General features: G+C 43.4%; 1 protein-coding gene across 2 annotated transcripts in view; it reads right to left on the bottom strand.

Annotated features, from left to right (window-relative positions):
* Positions 1-520: 520 nt before the first annotated feature.
* Positions 521-20,936, bottom strand: part of LYPLAL1 (lysophospholipase like 1) — a 44,756-nt gene continuing 24,340 nt past the window's right edge. For both annotated transcript variants that reach the window (XM_075204263.1, XM_075204264.1), the window contains 3 exons: positions 5,623-5,792; positions 1,840-1,955; positions 521-862 (listed from right to left, as the gene is read on the bottom strand). In XM_075204263.1, the coding sequence (XP_075060364.1) occupies positions 626-862; positions 1,840-1,955; positions 5,623-5,792 (523 nt within the window). In that variant the 3' untranslated portion in view covers positions 521-625. The remainder of the gene's footprint in view (positions 863-1,839; positions 1,956-5,622; positions 5,793-20,936) is intronic.

Raw genomic sequence — 20,936 nt, 5'->3', positions numbered from 1 at the left:
CTGTTACCCCAACACTAAAAGCTTCTTTTTTACCTGCATATCTTACCGATAAGCCACCATAGGCAGAAATGTACTAATTTATTCTAAAGCATTTACCTCTTTGTGACTACTACTGTTATAGTTTTGTCCTGCAATCCATACACCGCCACCACCAAGACAGACGTGACTGTTCAGCTAAATCTACTTAAAGTGCCCATGAACAATGCTAATTTGACAGCCTATTAGGCCACTTTAGGCAAATGAGTAGCTGGATATTTTATATTAGGCCACATATATGTGAATGGCCCTGTGTATGGGCGATTTTTTACCCAGACTCCAAATAGTTATTGAATGAGATTCGAAAGAACCTTTTAAAATGTTCTATAGAAATCAACTGTTTTATTTATAAAACTGGCCATAGCTTGGTCACTGCTGCAACACAACGCGTTTTTCTTTGCTCACCCAGCCTCCAATAAACAGCATCAAAGGATACGATTTCTGGTCTTTTTTCATAGTGCATAAAAACAGGATGAAAACCTCATTTCTTCTACTGCATGTCTTTAATTTATCTATAAGAATATATAAATCAACAAAAAAAACCCATAATTTTACCGTTGATGACAACATTTTATTTACTATTATGGCTTTACTGCATTTCTGCTGTTCCCTCGGGCAGTTTATTTAAAATCCAAGACTTTAACAATTCTATTTCCTGCAGGTTCAGTTCATGAAAAAGTTTTGGGAAACTGTGGAATGTCGAAAGGACTCCGAGACCTTTCAGTAGTGCACAAGTCCTTTCCCCCCACTGATGGAAGACTAGCTCGTCAGCCTGCCCATGGCACTGGAATAACTCCGGGAGGCTCTGCTGAGATCCTTCAAGTCCCTGATGGGAAAAAAAATGAAAACAAAACAAAATATTTAAATTATACATAGTCACAATGGTCTCAGCACGTTACAATAGAACAACCAAAGAAACTTTTTTTCAATTTTTATTTTTTTTCTTATGACTGACTAAAGTTAACAGGAGATAAATGCAAATCCTCAAAAGGGAGGTAGTAAAAGTATATAGTAAGAATAAAAAAGAAAAGCAAAATAAAGTGTCCTGGGAAACACAACACCACAGACTAGCTTGCTCGACCTTCAGCAAATTATGAAAACACAACCGTAAACCCGAGAGGGTATCCGTACAAGAATATGGCATTTGTAATATCAAGAGCTGTATAGTATAATGCCCCCCCAAAAAAAACCCCCAAACAGTCCCAAGTATCATAGACTTTAAGTAGACCGTCATCTATCAGACTAAGAGCATATGAATTGTTCCGGATATCGTCGGTCCATGCAGGGCAAGTCTGGGAACAACTCTTTGCAGAATTATATAATTCATCCTCTTATTGGATGCCCAAGTATTTCAAATTTGTATGATTTTGAAAAATTGACATAAATTAGAATGTTAATTCCTTTTTCAATTGTTACTGGTACTCTGCATACTTTTAGGATAAATTAGTATTTAACCCATGTGCATTAAAGTTCAAATAAAGTAGAATTTCTGTTACTAATAGTCTGTTGAAACCGGACTAAGACAGCGAATACCGTGGTATGGAAATTTTGCTAGAAAACCTTATGTCGCTATGTAGACTTCACACTTTCAGCAATATGTATTAGGGAAGAGACGACACTCCATTATAGTGTGATCATTAAAGGGTACATCTTCTCTACAGACAGCGGAAGCAACAAAATGGCTGACAAGAACCTATATTGATCAGAAAACCACCTATCAATTTACAGGGAACTAGTGAGGTGGTGTTACATTCGCTAACTTGTAGCACCAACACACATCTTAACTCCATTGCTGCCTGTTACCTTATAAACCACGGAGTCATCATTGAGGAAGCTAGAGAGAGCAAAGACTCCAGCAACATCTCTATGGTACCGATAAGCCAAGTGCATTGCCATAGCACCTCCCATAGAAAACCCGCCTAGAGGAATGAAAAAAGGTTAAAATTTATCATAGCATGCTAAATATACATAGACAAAATATATTATTTCTCCTGATACAAAAAATAGATCATCATCATCAGCTATTTATATAGCGCTACTAATTTTTTTTTTTACTTACTGCCCCGTTAACATGCTGCAATTTTCTCATCGTCAGTGTTAGCCACTACGTTTCCTCAGAAAATTGTATCTAACAATTGTGCAAATTACATAATACAAAAAGAGTCAACACCATCAGATATTTAAATAAAGATGAGGGGCCTGATTCAGTAAGGATCTTAACTTCAGAAACTTCTTATTTCAGTCTCCTGGACAAAACCATGTTACAATGCAAGGGGTGCAAATTAGTGTTCTGTTTTGCACATAAGTTAAATACCGACTGTTTTTTCATGTAGCACACAAATATCAACTTTATATTTCAGTGTACAAATAAGCTATCAAGTATTTGCGTGCAACTTGAAAAAACAGTCAGTATTTAACATATGTGCAAAACAGAATACTAATTTGCACCCCTTGCATTGTAACATGGTTTTGTCCAGGAGACTGAAATAAGAAGTTTGTTAAGTTAAGATCCTTAATGAATCCGGCCCGAGGTCTATATTTTTCCCTACTGTAGAAAATAACCGAACTATAAACCAGACAAATGGAGCGAATTCATAAAGATCCTGCTTCTCTGGTGTTCCTCTGCCAGGGGGCACGGAGAGTGCACGGAAACCAGGTAATATAATATTCTTGCAAATTTCTCACATTCTACACTATCACACGGCTTTTATAGGCGGTATTACATAAGAAGCTTCATAGAATAAAACCCACTGAAATCTCATTACTTTTGAGAAAACCAAAGCAACATTTTACACCCAGTTAGTCACAACCTGGCAGACACAGAAGGGATGACTCACGTACAATCTTTAACAATGCAGTCACCTCCAGCGTTGAATATTAAGTAATGATACTTTCATGTGGTGACTGCTCCAAAAAGGTTATACGCACACAGACACACACACACACAAGAAAAAATATCCTAGCTCTTTAAAAAGTTTTCCACGGAAAAAAAACCTGCAGCGTATCACTCAATAACGCTGTGGTCCCAAGGTAAAAAGACTGTAGTAAATTCTTTGCAGACGGTGATTTCAATAAATATTTATAGTTTGTGGCAAAATTTTATGATTCACCGAGATAGTATTTCAGGGTCTAGATTGACATGATGTATAAAACACATGCTTAAAAAGGATTGCTTTCATTTTTTGCAAGTGCGCTCAGTAAGAATAATATGTGTCTTCCTTGGCACTACTTGCAAAAAAAATGTTCAAATAATGACTTACCATCCACAAGGAGCAACTGCTCGGCATTTCGTAATGTCTTAAAACAAGAGCAAAAGGTATTTCCTGTCAGAAGCCAACGTCCTTTCTTTCTCACCACTCATGACATAAGCGCTGGGCTAGTCAGACGTTTCCAGGAGTTAATTCCAATCGGTTTGGATAAGGGTTTCGTCTGTCGCTTACATCTATTCAGATCTACTAAAAATGTGTTTGGCTTAAGAAGAAGTGACTACTGAAAATCGCGTGGTGATCGATCTACGTTGATGTGAATTAATTGATAGATAGAAACAGATTAGTCTTAAGAAAACACAGCTTGAAGGCGGCTTTGTGCGATTATTCTTTTCAGATTATTTGTCTGAACAACAAAACCTGTTTTCTCTATTTCCAATAAGAATTTCCTGCCTGAAATTGCCTAAAATCTCTTGCAATGAGTAAATAATTGCCCAATTAACCTCTACAGAGGAGATTAATCTGCTGAAGTTCATGTAATCCGATTAAATTATAGCAAGCGGTGGAGATCATTAAACTACGCGGCGATTTATACGTTGGAAACAATGAGTAACGAAATGAAAAGCTTCTGTTACAAGATCAATTTCTTGAGATCGTGCAACTAACAGAAGAAAAAAATGCCAGTTTAGCCTATCCCGAAAGAGGTTTTCCAATTAAATAAACATACAAATTTAAAAAACAACAATATTGACAACCCCCTCCCATTTATGAATATGATTGGATACGATTTACCTATCCAGAGTGGATTATTTGGTGCACAGACACTGTACTGTACACTGCTAATTTCTCTGCTTCCAGCTTGCGTAATAATGAATGTAATCAGTGTAAGTCTGTGTTACCATATAGCTTTGCTGGATATTTAATAAATTTAGGCAAAGTAGTCAGGGCCACTGGAACAAGGTGAGCCCGGTAACCGCAACAAGAGGGTGGCACGGTTACTGAGGTGCCCCGACCAGCCTTCGAATCCTGTTCTGCACAGAGTAGGGATCGGAAAAGGCTCCTGGGTACAGGGGAGTCTCCCATGTGCAGTGAAAATCCAAATGGAAGTGGAAATGCCGGCTCTGGGGACAGTCCGAAATCCTGACAGCTAGAACATTTGTCTGGACTGCTGGTAATGTTGACAGTATGTCCTGGTGTGTGTGGCAGCGCTAGGGTGTTTTCGGGGGGAGAGGAGTGGTTTGGAGAAAGCCTAGCTCTTCAGAGGTGCTAGGGATGTCCCGATAGTTGCATAGCTAAGCCTCCACCAAGAAGTGGGCAGGCCCCTGTCCTGATTCCAAAAATTGGAATGTTGGGTACTAAATAATTTGTATTATAGGGAAAGTTATCACTGTTAGTTATAGTTCAGTGTTCTACAGAGGCAGCAGTAGTGCGCGGTAACAAGGATCTACAGAGTCATAAATGGACCCATTACCGTGTTATCTGAGTGTGGGAAGATTAGCACACTGCTCCATCATCTCTGGACCACTGGCTCGGTAAATAGAAATTACCTTTCTGGGGACGTGGTTCATAAATGGGTGGAGCAATGGGCAATAATCATTTTTGAGTGCGTATATTGTAAGAACCATAGATGGAGCAGACTTTATTGCAGCCTTTGACTCTTTCACTTCGCTCCTTTATTAGATCGATATCACACTATTTCCACATGGAGCATGGATTTCTTAGTAGAAATCAATAAAACTTGATACAAAATTACACATTTTAATGGATAACTCATTGATGTTGCAGGCCATTTGGACACAAAGATCTTTTTCTTCAGGTATATTTACACACGCACCTTTCCATGAAATGAAATGGATACTGGATGGGTACTGAAATCTGTCCCATCTGTTGATCATATGCTTACACATCTACGATCATGTTAGCTTGTGCCCACAAGTGCTCTAACAATAAGGGGGAGATAAAATTGCTGGTGATCATCACCGCTATGTCTGCGCACCTCGACGGGGTGCGAGGATGAATGAGCGGAGATTCCTGCCATGACATCAGCGCTATGTGTCACTGTGGACATTCAGAGACACATCAATTGAATCTCAGATTATTGGGGAACACCAGAGATGAGGTTCTGTGATTTTCCCAGTAAATTGCAGAAACTCAAAAGCAAGACTCTCTTTATGAGACATCTCAGGGGTTTGTATCTGCCCTCAATTAGTCTGCTCCCTTCCATAGCCCTTGTCATTAGGTCAAGCCATTGTCAAATCTCAATAAGTTTGATTATTTGAGAACAATAATATTTGTATATATTTATCCTAAAACTGTACATTACACAAATACAAAGGAAACATAAAAATAAAAGGATAGAGACTCTGTAAGGACCTCTTACCTAACAGCATTCTGTCCTTCGGTATACCCAATGCCACTTCTTCTTTGATTAAGTCCGTTAGGATGTGACACATTGAGTCCACGGAGTCAAGATGTTCAGGGCTGTCAAATGAGATTTTATACCGATCAAACCAAACATTGGAAAGTCCCCCCATCATTGGGGTATAGGGCCTAGAAATAGAAGAATAATGGTCACTCGGCAGTTAAGTAATTTTGGGCCACATATCATTATGGAAACCGTTGGCTTCAGCAATTAGCCATCACGCGTTTCGCTCCCATGAGCTTGTTCTATAATAAACTTGTGAAATAATGAGATTGTGTCATTACATAAGCTGACAAGAGGAATAACCTATACATGACAACTTTAATATTTAAGAACACAGACGGTGTATGATTCCTATGAGGTCACTATGATGTAGTGACTGATAATTTCACAATATAAATACCAAGATGCGCACAAAACCTACAGAAATTAACCAGCAGCACAATTTAGGGCAATGCGAGACCTCTACATTTGCAGAGAACCAGTCAGGGTCTCCAAGAAACTATAAGGGGGCACTGTAACTAGCAGCCGGCTGGAGAATGTACAAGGATTAGTAAAAAGCATTGTCCAGCCGACTCCTAGTTACAGTGTCCCCTTAAGACCAGCAGTAATAGTGTCACGTTCACAAGTGACGTAATTGTGTGTGTGTCGGGCTGTGAATCTGTATAAATTCTTACAAGGCAAAATAGATATATACCGCACTGGGTGGTTCCAAAAACTCCCTAGAGGATTGGTTCAATTTATTAGTGGGGAATTTTCATATCCCCATCATCTTTACCATCTTTAGACCGCGCCACAGAGCCCTGTGTGGTATAATTGATTATAAATAAAAATAAGATGTAATGAAATTCCTATCACTTGAAAGAGATCTTAATATTGTCTTAAGTATATGAGAAATATATTTTTTCACTGTTCAGACAGTCACATAGGGTATCAGCATGAGAGTTTTATCCTTCTCTCATCCCAGATACCTCCAGGTATAGCGCTCTACAAATATTTTGAAAGGAGCATCATTATCTCTATACATAGATGCAACCTTTTGCAATTATATATTGGTAACCATGGAGATTCGTTTTATTATCGGATGATCATTCAGTCAATACATTCAGAAGGTACATTAGTATTATATCCAGTGTCGCTCACTGATGCTGGGGGAGTACTCGTATAGATCCACTAAGAGGGACCTTTCTACCTTAGATATAGTTAGCTAAAACTCTCTATGTCATAACCTAATGTAGCATCTATATTCCTAAAGATATATTCATTATTTCAAGGAGGGCTGTGGACGCGTGCAACGCCGACACGCGTTTCGCTAACACTGGCTTTGTCAAGGCAACCCGACCAAGCCTCATGATTGGTTATTTATAGCAGGAGGAACCTCCTATATATGATGTCTTCCAACATGCATTGACAACCATGTCCGTCCCTCGTGAGTAAGTGACGTAATGCTCCGATAGGGGATGAGCTGCCGCCCACCAGTATTTACTCGGACTCATAACCGGATATCATTTAAACACACAAATATGCATATTCGAATGCAGAAGACAATCTCTTTTTATGCCTAACAAGTATCCGGCAACTCGGGTTGGTATAGAGAGTAAAAGTAAGTACTTAAACAGAGTGACATGCTTAAAGATCTTGATGATTTAGTGAACAGCTCTGTTGGGAATCCCATAGAAAACCAATTCTTACAAGTCAGCTTTTTTAACAGTCGGGAAGATCAACATGTCGCGGATCCCACTTTCGTAATACCTAGGTCGGGGTTAGTAGTGTCGGTGTGTGGTATGTCGTTAAAAGGACTACCACTGAAAATATTGCTATGTGCACTTTTTCTAAACACATCAAAATAATTTATAGTTAGAAACTGGAGACTTTTAATATGTTTGCTGCCGTTGTATATAAAACATTCATAAAGTTTTTATACAACTATCTGTATGATTTTTGGATTTTTTTTCTTGCCCCCTTGATTGGGGGATGGTAACTGTTGCGATCAGTAGATATTTTATTTCACACACTTCTTTCTTTTCACCTTTACAAAAGTGTAAATATTTCACCTTGGATAGGAGCAGCAAGATTCTTTTAATGATTTTTAACAAACTTTGAGATTTTAACTTTCCTTGTGTTCTGAGTGATCGCTGACAAGCAGCAATCATTCTTTTCCCTTTTGTTGTCTGTATTTTTGTACATGTATATGGCTGCAAGGTGGCACCTCTCCCTAATGTGATGCATTGTACGGACCGTATACTGTAAGAGGGATATGGACTGACTTTATATAGCTGTACTTTTTATTTTGTGTTATTAAAGTTCTAAAGCCCAGAACAGTCGATGTAACAAATGATACGTAATAATTTATATACAAATATAGAAGAAGTACATACAAGGTCGACAAAGAAGGTGCAGCTGTAACACAGAGGGTACGGAGACGGCCTTGATCATGAGAGTGTCACTCACTGGACTGTGAGTGCTACTTCTCGTGTATTTAGGAACCGTGGCCGTCCACCATCCTGAGGGTCTGCGCATGTGCAGCCCTTTCAAACCTTCAGTACCTGTTGCTTTTAGTTAATTGGCTGATCAGGCAACACTCCATATTTAAAGCACCTGTGGTCAATACCTCGTTGCCTGATCTTGGAGTCTCATTCCCCATGAGCCTCTGAAGGTGTTCCTGTGTTTCCTCGTGTATTCAGCTCCTGCTGATTCCTGTTGTTCGTTTGTGGTTTCCAGACCACTTCAACTCTCCTGTGTTCATCGTGACCGCACCAGCTGATTCCTATCCGCTGCCTCCGTGCTTCTACAGTACCCTGCTCACTTCAACTCTCCTGTGTTCATCGTGACTGCACCAGCTGATTCCTATCCGCTGCCTCTGTGCTTCTACAGTATCCTGCTCACTTCAACTCTCCAGTGTTCATCGTGTCTGCAGCCAGCTGATTCCTATCCGCTGTCTCCGTGCTTCTACAGTGTTCCTGCTCATTTCAACTCGCCTGTCTTCATTGGGTCAGCGCTCCGCTGCTTTCATCTCAACTACTGGTTATCAGACTTTCCCGTGTTCTCCAGGTGTCCAGTTCTATATACTACTGCTTCCTGAGTATTGCCTTGTTCTTGCTGGTCTACCTACAGTGCGCTGCACCAACTTGGTTACCGCTTCCACCTTCCAGTGGTCTCTCCTCCTGCCGGCCTCCAGCCGTTCAGGTATCCCTGCACCTCTCTCTGACAGCCTGCTCTCCTGAACCGCGGTATGCATACTTCTCATTGACTGTGCTTGTGTATTGCATATCTAGCTGGACTGAGTTTGTTCTCCTCCGGAGTTTCCTATCCACTGAGACTATTGCTATCATTTGACTGTGTTTCCTATTTGCCTGGATAGTTATTGTGACTCTGTATATTTGTGCAGTGCTGCTCAGTTATCATTATATTGTGCATATCATCGTGGGATCAAGTTCTGTGTGCCCGTGTATACTCTGCATTGCATTCATCTCCTCGTGCTCCTCACATATATATTGCAGTGGTACAACTTGCTAGATGCAGACCACTGTCTCCTGTTCCCTGTGACACCAGTTTCAAGTATCCTCTCACATAGCAGTGGTACAACTTGCTAACGCAGACCACTGACTCCCCTGATACCTTCACCTGGATTCCATTCCTTCACCTAGACAGCGGTACAACTTGCTATACGCAGACCGCTGACTCTCACCACCTCCTCGTTACTCCTGGACATTCCTCCTCACTATAGCAGTGGTACAACTTGCTATACGCAGATCACTGACTACCCTCACGTTTCCTTGTCCATCTAGTTCCTCGTGTACAGTTATCTACCTATTACCACTGCTGCTAGTCATAGACTTTTCTCGAGCATTCTCTTATCATCTGCTGTCTCCTGTTCCGTGGTCACCCCGCTACCAGAGTACCATATTACCAACTATACTGCTCTGGTAAGTCCATCATCTGGTGATACCTGGGTAAAGATTCCTAGTGCCCGTGACAGAGAGCTTACAATCTAGAGTTACATAGTTTGTTTTTGTTTTTAATTTGTTTACTTTACATCGGTTGCATATGTCACTGTCCTCCTCAAAGAGCTCTTTCACCAAAATTTGTTTCATTCAATTACAAACTTATGGCTTTTTTTTAGTTGCTGCTATATTTCAAAATACTGTAGTAAAGAAAGTAAAACTATTACAGCAAACCACATACCAAACTCAATGATCAACAGACTGCATTGGGCAATAGAGCTTGGAGAGTTTTCCCTAATGAAATACGTCTTTCTGCTGCTTGCAAGGTTCTTAAGGTTGGGTAAGAATGACCTGGAGAGCAGCCACTCAGGACTTCACCAACCCAATCCTCAGCAAAAGTAGGGCAGGTACCGTAACATGCACAAAATAATGCCCACTGTCCATGTGTTTCAGAACATGTTACCTTTATTTAAAAAAAGTTATTTTTTTTCCATCCTCTCCTTTGATGGCAGCTGCTCTTTAGTGTACAAAAATGCGACATTAGCCATGCAAAGGCCACGTGATACGAGATGTGGGCATTGGCACTTAGCGCCCAGTCACTTTCGGCATCTCTGGGGTCAACGGGGAAGTGATTCTATTTCCAGTAAAATTCCTTTCTTTTCACTGTCCTCTATGACAGATAAGCATCTCTGTGCAGTGGATACAATTGTTCCTATGCAAACAATCTGCTCAACTATAAATTTGCAAAGACAATACAATTATCTATTATTGCTGGACTTCCCCTTTCATTTATTTTACTTGAAATAAAACACACTTTTTTATTTGTATGAAACATGTTTAGATTGTACTACTTATACTTTGCAAGGAAGCATTATTTTGGTTAAAGGTTATTTGGTCCCTTCTGACCTCCCACACTATTTCCCCTTTCCCTCTGCCGCATGAAAGGGGAATGGTGCAGGTGGAGAAGTTTTAGCACAAGACAGCAAGAACAAAGGATGTTATCACGATGCTGAAAACGCCGACATGATAAGATCGAAGGTGTCATACATGACAGGGTGGTAATAGCGACAGCTTGAAAAGGAGACTTCAAACAGTTCCAACTAATGAACATCCCGGCAGCCTACGACATCAGTTTCAAGGTCTCCACTAACATTTGTGCTGTTAAGCTGCTAATTTAAGGAGGCGCCGGCTGTACAATGTTCTTTAGAAAGCCTAGAACATTGCACAGCCGGCGCCTCCGTAAATTAGCAGATTAACAGCACAAATGAGAGTGGGGAGCTTGAAACTGACGTCATTGTGGGCTGCCGGGATGTTCATTCGTCGGAACTGTTTGAAGTCTCCTTTTCAAGCTGTCACTATTACCACGTTGTCGTGTATGACACCTTCGGTCTCATCATGTCTGGGTATTTCATATTTTCAGCATCAGGATACCCAACCCCTTTCCACATACCTCCCAACTGTCCTGGTTTCAGTGGGACAGTCCCGATTTTAAGGCTCTGTCCCGCAGATGGGAGTGTTGGGGTCAGGATGTTAAGTAATAGGCAGCCTGGCTCTTTACTGTGCCAGACAGCCTTCTGGGGGGTGTGGCGACACCCCCGGGGAACCACGGCCAGGCTCCCTTCCAACACTCAGACATTTTGGGAGGTATGCTTCAAGCAGGAGTGGATCTTGACTTTTTTCGGGGGAAGGCGGGCATTTAGCATAGTCACGCCTCTCCTTCACTCTGATTGGACCTCTCGGCCGCCATGCGAAGGTATGTAGTGTGCTGCTGGAGAGGTGTGATTGCCCCAATCTGCCCCACCCCCCTCTGGATAGGCCAATGGGTTCAAGTATTCTGTATAACTGTTTGTACCAGGTACTGTCACATAAGGAACAAAAAGTGTTTCTGCAAAAATAGTTATAAACAGAGTTTTTTTATGAATAATTATAAATCATACAAGTTTTATTTTTAAATGCTTTAAAAATGCGAAACTTTACATTGGTGGTGACAGATCCATTTTAACATCTTCCAATCTGTCATTTCATTCATGAAAGATGTCTTACAAAGTACAAGATAAAAAAGGAAATAAAATATCCTCGGGGGGATAGTTGCATTAACACTTTGATAGAAGGATTAATCTATTATGTACACGCACAGCTTCAATAGCATTTGAAGTAGGAAAGGTTTTAAAAAATAAATAAAATAATAAGTGAACAATTTAAGTGTTTGTGGAGCAAATGTCCCTTCTAGACTGTATTGTGCCAGGTTTTCATTTTTCTTGGGTCACAAACAAAACGATTGGTAATTCCAAATCATGTCAAACCACAGGGCAGGTCTACGTAGAGATTACAATTAAGAACTACAGACAGGCTTTGATCAATGTGGATACTAAATAATGACATGTTATAGTGTTAGATTAAAATGTGATGTAATGTGTAATAAACATAATTAGCTAAAGGTAAAATTAAACCAAGATCTAAAAAAAAAATTAACCTATATATAAAAAAAAAAAAAAAAAACTACAAAGACAACAGTCCAAGGTCAGGAGACTAAACTCTATTATTTGCCTAGAATCGTGGCAAAGAAATAACAGGGGTGGGAGAACCAATTGTTCTGTCTGAAGCAGTAACTGAATTGGAGCCCGTCTCAGCCCTCATATAAAGTACCATAGACATTCATATGAGTTTTGTGCACTTAAAAGGACACATATTATAATTATTAGGCGGAATTAGATCTATCCACATAGTAACCCGTAATTTATTCATTTATAAACAGGAAAATGCTATTTAAATCAAATTACTTTAATCTTGTGGTCTCCCAAAAAACTGCTTCATTCTAACTCTGCCTAACAACCCTTTTTATGAAGTTCCCCAACACGGAGGTAATATTTTGCCAAGGAGTCCTTCAAATAATGGGACACCCCCCAAACTGGCTGGGAGTTAGTTTGGGGGTGGTAATGTTGTAAAACATTTCACTGAAAGTAGTAGATGTTTATTGACTAAACAAGAAAATTAAGCACACTTGGTGAACGCAGGTCTATTAGGAGAATAATAATGATGGCCATACACGCTGTGGTATCTTAGCAGATATTGCAATGCCTATGTACTGACTGTGATACAGTTGAAATCGATTGATCATTATCAGGCATGCTCGTAAACACAACTGGAAAATGCTACCGCATGACCATTGACTGGGAGAGGTCCGTACTCTCAGCCCAAGGGTACAAACAGCTACACCTCGTCTGATTTGGTCATCAATTGGGGACAAGTGTGGACGGCTTTTGCGATTAGCGATGATTGGATGGCCCCATAGCATACATCACTGTCTTGGGAGATCTGAGATCAATAACCCCCCCCATCTGTCCGAACCCTGCCCAGATTACACCAAAACTCCCACTTTTAGTTGAAAGTCCACCCATTTTCTGCATAAGCCCACCCCATTTGAGTTCCTGAATTCTGCACTGTCCCGCCAAAATAGAAGTATGCCATAGGCCTTAATCTGCTGTTATGATTTTAAGTACATATATAGACTATGGTCAATAAACTGAATGTATGCAGTTTTATTTCATAAAGAGGTACACTGCACACATCTACTAGGAATCTTTCCATGAAAAAAACATCACACGTGAGAATGGCCCATTTCAAGTAACAAGAAGGTACTTATTTAGTGCTTCAAAAATCTTTATGTACTTTTTACAAGGTGTTTCTCAGGACTATATCTGAATATTTAAGTCATCCATCATAGCCCAATTAATGTCTAGCATTTCGAATTACTAAAAATATACGGGAGACTCCCGTCAGGGCTCCCGGACTCCTAAGAGAGCAGACCATCCTCCCACATCCTAATGAAGTGAGGGCCACAACAACACCATCTTCCCGCATGCTCCTCAACTACGCCATCCTCAACGACAGCATCCTCCCGCATCCTGGTGAAGTGGGATCCTCAACGACACCATCCTCCCGTATCCTGGTGAAGTGGGATCCTCTACGACACCATCCTCCCGTATCCTGGTGAAGTGGGATCCTCTACGACACCATCCTCCCGTATCCTGGTGAAGTGGGATCCTCTACGACACCATCCTCCCGCATCCTGGTGAAGTGGGATCCTCAACGACGCCATCCTCCCGCATCCTGGTGAAGTGGGATCCTCAACGACGTCATCCTCCCGCGTCCTGGTGAAGTGGCATCCTCAACGACGCCATCCTCCCACATCCTGGTGAAGTGGCATCCTCAATGACGCTATCCTCTGCATGCTGGTGAAGTTGGATCCTCAACGACGCCATCCTCCCGCACCCTGGTGAAGTGGGATCCTCAACGACGCCATCCTCCCGCACCCTGGTGAAGTGGGATCCTCAACGACGCCATCCTCCCGCACCCTGGTGAAGTGGGATCCTCAAAAACGCCATCAACCCGCATTCTGGTGAAGTGGGATCCTCCACGACGCCATCCTCCCGCATTCTGGTGAAGTGGGATCCTCAACGACGCCATCCTCCCGCATCCTGGTAAAGTGGGATCCCCAACGACGCCATCCTCCCGCATTCTGGTAAAGTGGGATCCTCAACGACGCCATCCTCCGCATCCTGGTGAAGTGGGATCCTCAATGACGCCATCCTTCCGCAACCTGGTAAAGTGGGATCTTCAACTACGCTATCCTCCCACATCCTGGTGAAGTGGGATTCTTAACGACGCCATCCTCCCACATCCTGGTGAAGTGGGATCCTCAACGACGCCATCCTCCCGCATCCTGGTAAAGTGGGATCCTCAACTGCGCCATCCTCCCGCATCCTGGTGAAGTGGGATCAACGACGCCATCCTCCCGCATCCTGGTAAAGTGGGATTCTGAACGACGCCATCCTCCCGCATCCTGGTGAAGTGGGATCCTGAACGACGCCATCCTCCCGCATCCTGGTGAAGTGGGATCCTCAATGACGCCATCCTCCCGCGTCCTGGTGAAGTGGCATCCTCAACGACGCCATCCTCCCACATCCTGGTGAAGTGGCATCCTCAATGACGCTATCCTCTGCATGCTGGTGAAGTTGGATCCTCAACGACGCCATCCTCCCGCACCCTGGTGAAGTGGGATCCTCAACGACACCATCCTCCCGCACCCTGGTGAAGTGGGATCCTCAACGACGCCATCCTCCCGCACCCTGGTGAAGTGGGATCCTCAACGACGCCATCCTCCCGCACCCTGGTGAAGTGGGATCCTCAAAGACGCCATCAACCCGCATCCTGGTGAAGTGGGATCCTCCACGACGCCATCCTCCCGCATTCTGGTGAAGTGGGATCCTCAACGACGCCATCCTCCCGCATCCTGGTAAAGTGGGATCCTCAACGACGCCATCCTCCCGCATTCTGGTGAAGTGGGATCCTCATCGACGCCATCCTCCCGCATCCTGGTAAAGTGGGATCCTCAACGACGCCATCCTCCGCATCCTGGTGAAGTGGGATCCTCAATGACGACATCCTTCCGCAACCTGGTAAAGTGGGATCTTCAACTACGCTATCCTCCCACATCCTGGTGAAGTGGGATTCTTAACGACGCCATCCTCCCACATCCTGGTGAAGTGGGATCCTCAACGACGCCATCCTCCCGCATCCTGGTAAAGTGGGATCCTCAACTGCGCCATCCTCCCGCACCCTGGTGAAGTGGGATCCTCAACGACGCCATCCTCCCGCACCCTGGTGAAGTGGGATCCTCAACGACGCCATCCTCCCGCACCCTGGTGAAGTGGGATCCTCAAAAACGCCATCAACCCGCATTCTGGTGAAGTGGGATCCTCCACGACGCCATCCTCCCGCATTCTGGTGAAGTGGGATCCTCAACGACGCCATCCTCCCGCATCCTGGTAAAGTGGGATCCCCAACGACGCCATCCTCCCGCATTCTGGTAAAGTGGGATCCTCAACGACGCTATCCTCCCACATCCTGGTGAAGTGGGATTCTTAACGACGCCATCCTCCCACATCCTGGTGAAGTGGGATCCTCAACGACGCCATCCTCCCGCATCCTGGTAAAGTGGGATCCTCAACTGCGCCATCCTCCCGCATCCTGGTGAAGTGGGATCAACGACGCCATCCTCCCGCATCCTGGTAAAGTGGGATCCTGAACGACGCCATCCTCCCGCATCCTGGTGAAGTGGGATCCTGAACGACGCCATCCTCCCGCATCCTGGTGAAGTGGGATCCTCAATGACGCCATCCTCCCGCGTCCTGGTGAAGTGGCATCCTCAACGACGCCATCCTCCCACATCCTGGTGAAGTGGCATCCTCAATGACGCTATCCTCTGCATGCTGGTGAAGTTGGATCCTCAACGACGCCATCCTCCCGCACCCTGGTGAAGTGGGATCCTCAACGACACCATCCTCCCGCACCCTGGTGAAGTGGGATCCTCAACGACGCCATCCTCCCGCACCCTGGTGAAGTGGGATCCTCAACGACGCCATCCTCCCGCACCCTGGTGAAGTGGGATCCTCAAAGACGCCATCAACCCGCATCCTGGTGAAGTGGGATCCTCCACGACGCCATCCTCCCGCATTCTGGTGAAGTGGGATCCTCAACGACGCCATCCTCCCGCATCCTGGTAAAGTGGGATCCTCAACGACGCCATCCTCCCGCATTCTGGTGAAGTGGGATCCTCATCGACGCCATCCTCCCGCATCCTGGTAAAGTGGGATCCTCAACGACGCCATCCTCCGCATCCTGGTGAAGTGGGATCCTCAATGACGCCATCCTTCCGCAACCTGGTAAAGTGGGATCTTCAACTACGCTATCCTCCCACATCCTGGTGAAGTGGGATTCTTAACGACGCCATCCTCCCACATCCTGGTGAAGTGGGATCCTCAACGACGCCATCCTCCCGCATCCTGGTAAAGTGGGATCCTCAACTGCGCCATCCTCCCGCATCCTGGTAAAGTGGGATCCTGAACGACGCCATCCTCCCGCATCCTGGTGAAGTGGGATCCTCAACGACGCCATCCTCCCGCATCCTGGTAAAGTGGGATCCTCAACGACGCCCTCCCACATCCTGGTGAAGTGGGATCCTCAACGACGCCATCCTCCCGCATCCTGGTAAAGTGGGATCCTCAACTGCGCCATCCTCCCGCATCCTGGTGAAGTGGGATCCTCAACGATGCCATCCTCCCGCATTCTGGTAAAGTGGGATCCTCAACTGCGCCATCCTCCCGCATCCTGGTGAAACGGGATCCTCAACAATGCCATCCTTCCGCATCCTAGTGAAGTGAGGGCCACAACAACACCATCTTCTCGCATACTAGTGATGTGGAAGCCTCAACAATGAACTTCGTGGTGAATTGGGACATCTTGGTCCCACCACCTGCATTACAATGATGTAATTGAGGCACCGCGCTGTGCCCCCTTCTCACTTGCCACTTGACAAGTATGGTTTGCATGCACTCAGGAATGGTATATATACATGTAGCCTATCTTCCCAAAAAACATGTGAACGTAAGTTTAAAGGTGTGTCCCTTTACTTGATTAGTTTACATCTTTATCTCCTATTTGTGTTTTCCAGCCATGTAATTTATTTAATTAGGCAGAAATTCAGATTTTCATTGCTTTGGATAGAACACTGTAAGAGAATAGAATTACTCAGCAGTGCCTAAAGAAATAAAGAAGACATGGATAAAAAGCCTAAAAGAAGAAAGATGTATTTAACAAAAACTGCGAAAGGATATGTGCAAGCCAGTAAAACAAAGCAATCTGAAGGTGGACTCTGTTTTAACTTGTTCCCTGATATTCTATATATTTGTCAAAACAAATTTGTTAAGAAAAAAAGTTTCAGAACGTTCATATTTAATGTTCCTACACCAATAATGCCGATCATATTTATTTGACATTAACTAGGGAACAGACCGGCAGGGCCCATTACATACCAGGAAGTAAGTATCTGATAAATAGGTTTTATAAGGACAACGGTGTGTCTGGTTATTAACTATCCCAGCCATAAAATGAGGCATATTTTCACACACTGCCTGTGTTTATGTATTGGTACCAAACTCTAGCAGCGTTTCTCAGCAATCTGCTTTATATCAGTGTAAAAGTGCAGGCTGCAGGAAAAATGTAAAAGACAATAGAGGTTAGGAGGCTATAAAATACACCCTAGCGAGAAACCATCATTTACTGTATTTAAAACTTTGGTGAACAAGTTACTTGATACTGAAGTGACTTATTTTGATATAAAACGTTTGCATTTGTTACAGAATGAAGGCAACTGATGGTTGCTGTCGGCAACAAGCGCAGGAAAAGTAGTTTCTTCATACCCCACGTGCCAGCGTTCTCTTTGTTGCATTTCGGACAGAGAGAGGCATGGGTTAGCGTGGAAATACGGTGCAAAATCGTGGGAGAAGCGCATTATTTCTGCACATCCATGCACGCATAAACCCATGGAAATAGTGAAAATAATAAATAAATAAATATGAGCTTTCAAACCGAAAACGGCCCACATATTCCAGTGCTGGCATTTGTTATTTAAGACATAATAAGGGTCAAAGGAGCAATATTTACAAAGAAGAAAACTTAAATAAAGGATAAGTCCACTAAAACTGAAAGTTGCAGTTTGGGGAGCATGTCAGAAGTAAACCCCGGTCTCAAAAGATGACTTGCTTGGCGCCTGTGTTTATGTGATCTTAGGATTCCCTGGCCATTTCATGCTCATATATTAAAAAAAAGATGGCGTAAGCCGGTGGGACGAGAGACAATCTCTCTCTGCACTCCTGAACTCACGCTGGCAGTATGCTCACCGGTGAGCGTCCTTTTGTGCAGCAGTGCAGAGATTTCATTTTGCAGAATAAGATAACAATGGGACAGAGAAAGGTGGAGAGGGCGCGAAACGACTTAAATTGGGTCTCGTCGTGTACTTTTAATTAGACAAAAAAGCTCCCATTGACTGCGCACTGTTAAAAAAATAAGTACACAAACAAATTAATGATTTTAAAACACAGTATGCGTGCTCTCCCCAAATCCTCAAATGGCCCCACCATTAGAGAGTACGGGCTAGTTTCCATTATAACAGAGAGACTATGAGCGTTGAATGCCCATGCCACAGTGAAAGCCAGCCCCAGTTGCCCTGGTATAAAGGACAGTGTTCCCTAAGACCCCTGCCAATTATACCAAGAGATACACTTACACAAGTCTAAAATAAAGTTTGACTACAAGTCTGGACAAAAAATAAACATAAACCATCCACCTGCACACTACAGCATTAGAGCCTGGAGTAACCACCCTTCAGCAGCCAGCCAATCACAGGCATTTTCCCCACATTGGAAGCTGGTAATTGGCTGTGTGGGACTCCTCTTTACGGGTCTTCAGTTATGGTGGAAATCAGCCCAGGTCATGCTGGGGCTAGTTGAGAATTTGGGGAGTGGACGTGCTACCTTTTTTCTTTATTTGGGGAGGGGGTGATGGTGTCAGGACCCCTGTCTAATATACTGAGACCACAGGATGGCAAAGTTCAGCAGCCTCAGTTTTGTTCATTACTCACAAGCCACCGCCGCCCATAGGTTGGAAGGAACACCAGTCCTTTATAGCGCTGGGCAGTAGGGGGGTATACTGCCAGCAATGTAATAAAAAGCTGTACACAAAAAAACAGTATCAATGTCACCTCAGTTTCATGATGTAAACCATAAAGTGAGCAGTTTATTTAACTGCGTGTCCATATAGCGGTAGAAGGGTGCTGATGTGATGTTTACACTTTTGCACAGTGCACCTATAAAATGATTTACGCCTCTTCACACATCGACGTGCACTTCTAATCTGCAGAGAATTGTTAACCTTGATGTGCACTGGTTTGCCATGGAGTATACCCGTGCAAAGCCCAGGGGATTCTCGGTGACCTTCAGTCCTGTAGAACATCCTTTCTAAATAAAATCTCCACCTTTGGTGACTTGGAGCTGCCAGTGTTAACATTTCTGAAAAGTTGTCGGTTCTGAGCTTTGAGCACTAAGCACGTTATTAAATGTGTGACATATAAACGTGTATAAAGTATACCCACTAATATGGAAATGTATTTACTCATTCAAGTTAGCGACTTCCATAGATAGATGGCAGCGTGCGGATAATAAACTAATTGGTACACAGGGGTTCTAACATTCATGGACGTTTGATACAGTACTTTCCCCCTCCTATAATATCACAAAAACAAACATTAGTCGAGTTAGCTGCTTGTATGTAAAAAAAAAAACGAAAAGAAAAAGTCCACAGGATATACTTACTAAACTGCAGGTTTGAAAAAGTGGAGATGTTGCCTATAGCATACTTACCTACTTTCTGTATTCTGATTCCGGGAGATGGGCGTGACTGGAGGGCGGGGCAAGACAAATTGCGTCATTTTAGCCCCCGCGACGGAAATGACGTTTTGTTGCGGGGGGCGGGGCCAAAAAGCAGCGATTCTGGCTGAATCGTGTCATTTAGCGGTGGCTGCAGCGGGATGCGGGATATTTGCCAGCTCTCCCGGGAGATTGACCCGAATTTCGGGAGTCTCCCGGACATTCCGGGAGAGTTGGCAAGTATGGCCTATAGCAACCAATCAGATTCTATTTACCATTTATTTAGATCATTCTACAAAATTACAGCTAGAATCTGATTGGTTGCTGTAGGCAACACCTCCACTTTTTCAAACCGCAGTTTAGTAAATATACCCCCAGATAGTCTTTTCAAATATTTAAGGAATACCTTAAAAAGTACAACAAACTGCTACAACGAGCAAGACAAGTTTGGGAGTAGCCACTAGATGGTATTGCTGATTTACGGAATGAATGGGAAAGCTTGTGAATCCAATTCTGGTACAGTATTTACTGCCTTGTTACGTTCGTTACCTTGACCGTTCTATGAGGACAAGTGGTTTTTTCTCCCTGCTGTGCTGAAACACTCAATAACCTCACTTTTAGATGTAAAAATAAATGCATATAAAAAGCTCAGTAATATCAAGTAGCAGTGTGCATCAATAGTACTATTTGTAGTAGATCAACAACGTTTAGAAAGCAGTTGCTGAGAGAGCACTCGGGGCTTGTGCACTGTCCAATCAGTTATGGTGATCAAGAAAACATGAATGAGAAAGAGATCTGTGTATAAGCCAGTGGCCGCACCGTCCAAATTTCCTCTACATACCGCAAATGTAAATGGAGGCCGTGCATCAAAGGCTGCACAGTGGGGATTGTTCGCGCTGTTTTCTATGGGAAAGCAGATTTTTTTCCCCCTGTATGAAAGTTTCTACAATTCGTGTTTCTAAGTAATGTGCCCAAATAAAAAGCAGAAAGAACGCTGCTCTTCTTTATTTCCGACATATTTTCATGGTTTTTAATAAAATAGCGTTCATGTGACTATTAAATA

This window comes from Mixophyes fleayi, chromosome 3 (genome assembly GCF_038048845.1).
Source record: "Mixophyes fleayi isolate aMixFle1 chromosome 3, aMixFle1.hap1, whole genome shotgun sequence".
Taxonomy (NCBI): domain Eukaryota; kingdom Metazoa; phylum Chordata; class Amphibia; order Anura; family Limnodynastidae; genus Mixophyes; species Mixophyes fleayi.
Note: the sequence above shows the minus strand (reverse complement) of the source record. Positions and strands in the feature narration are given on the sequence as shown.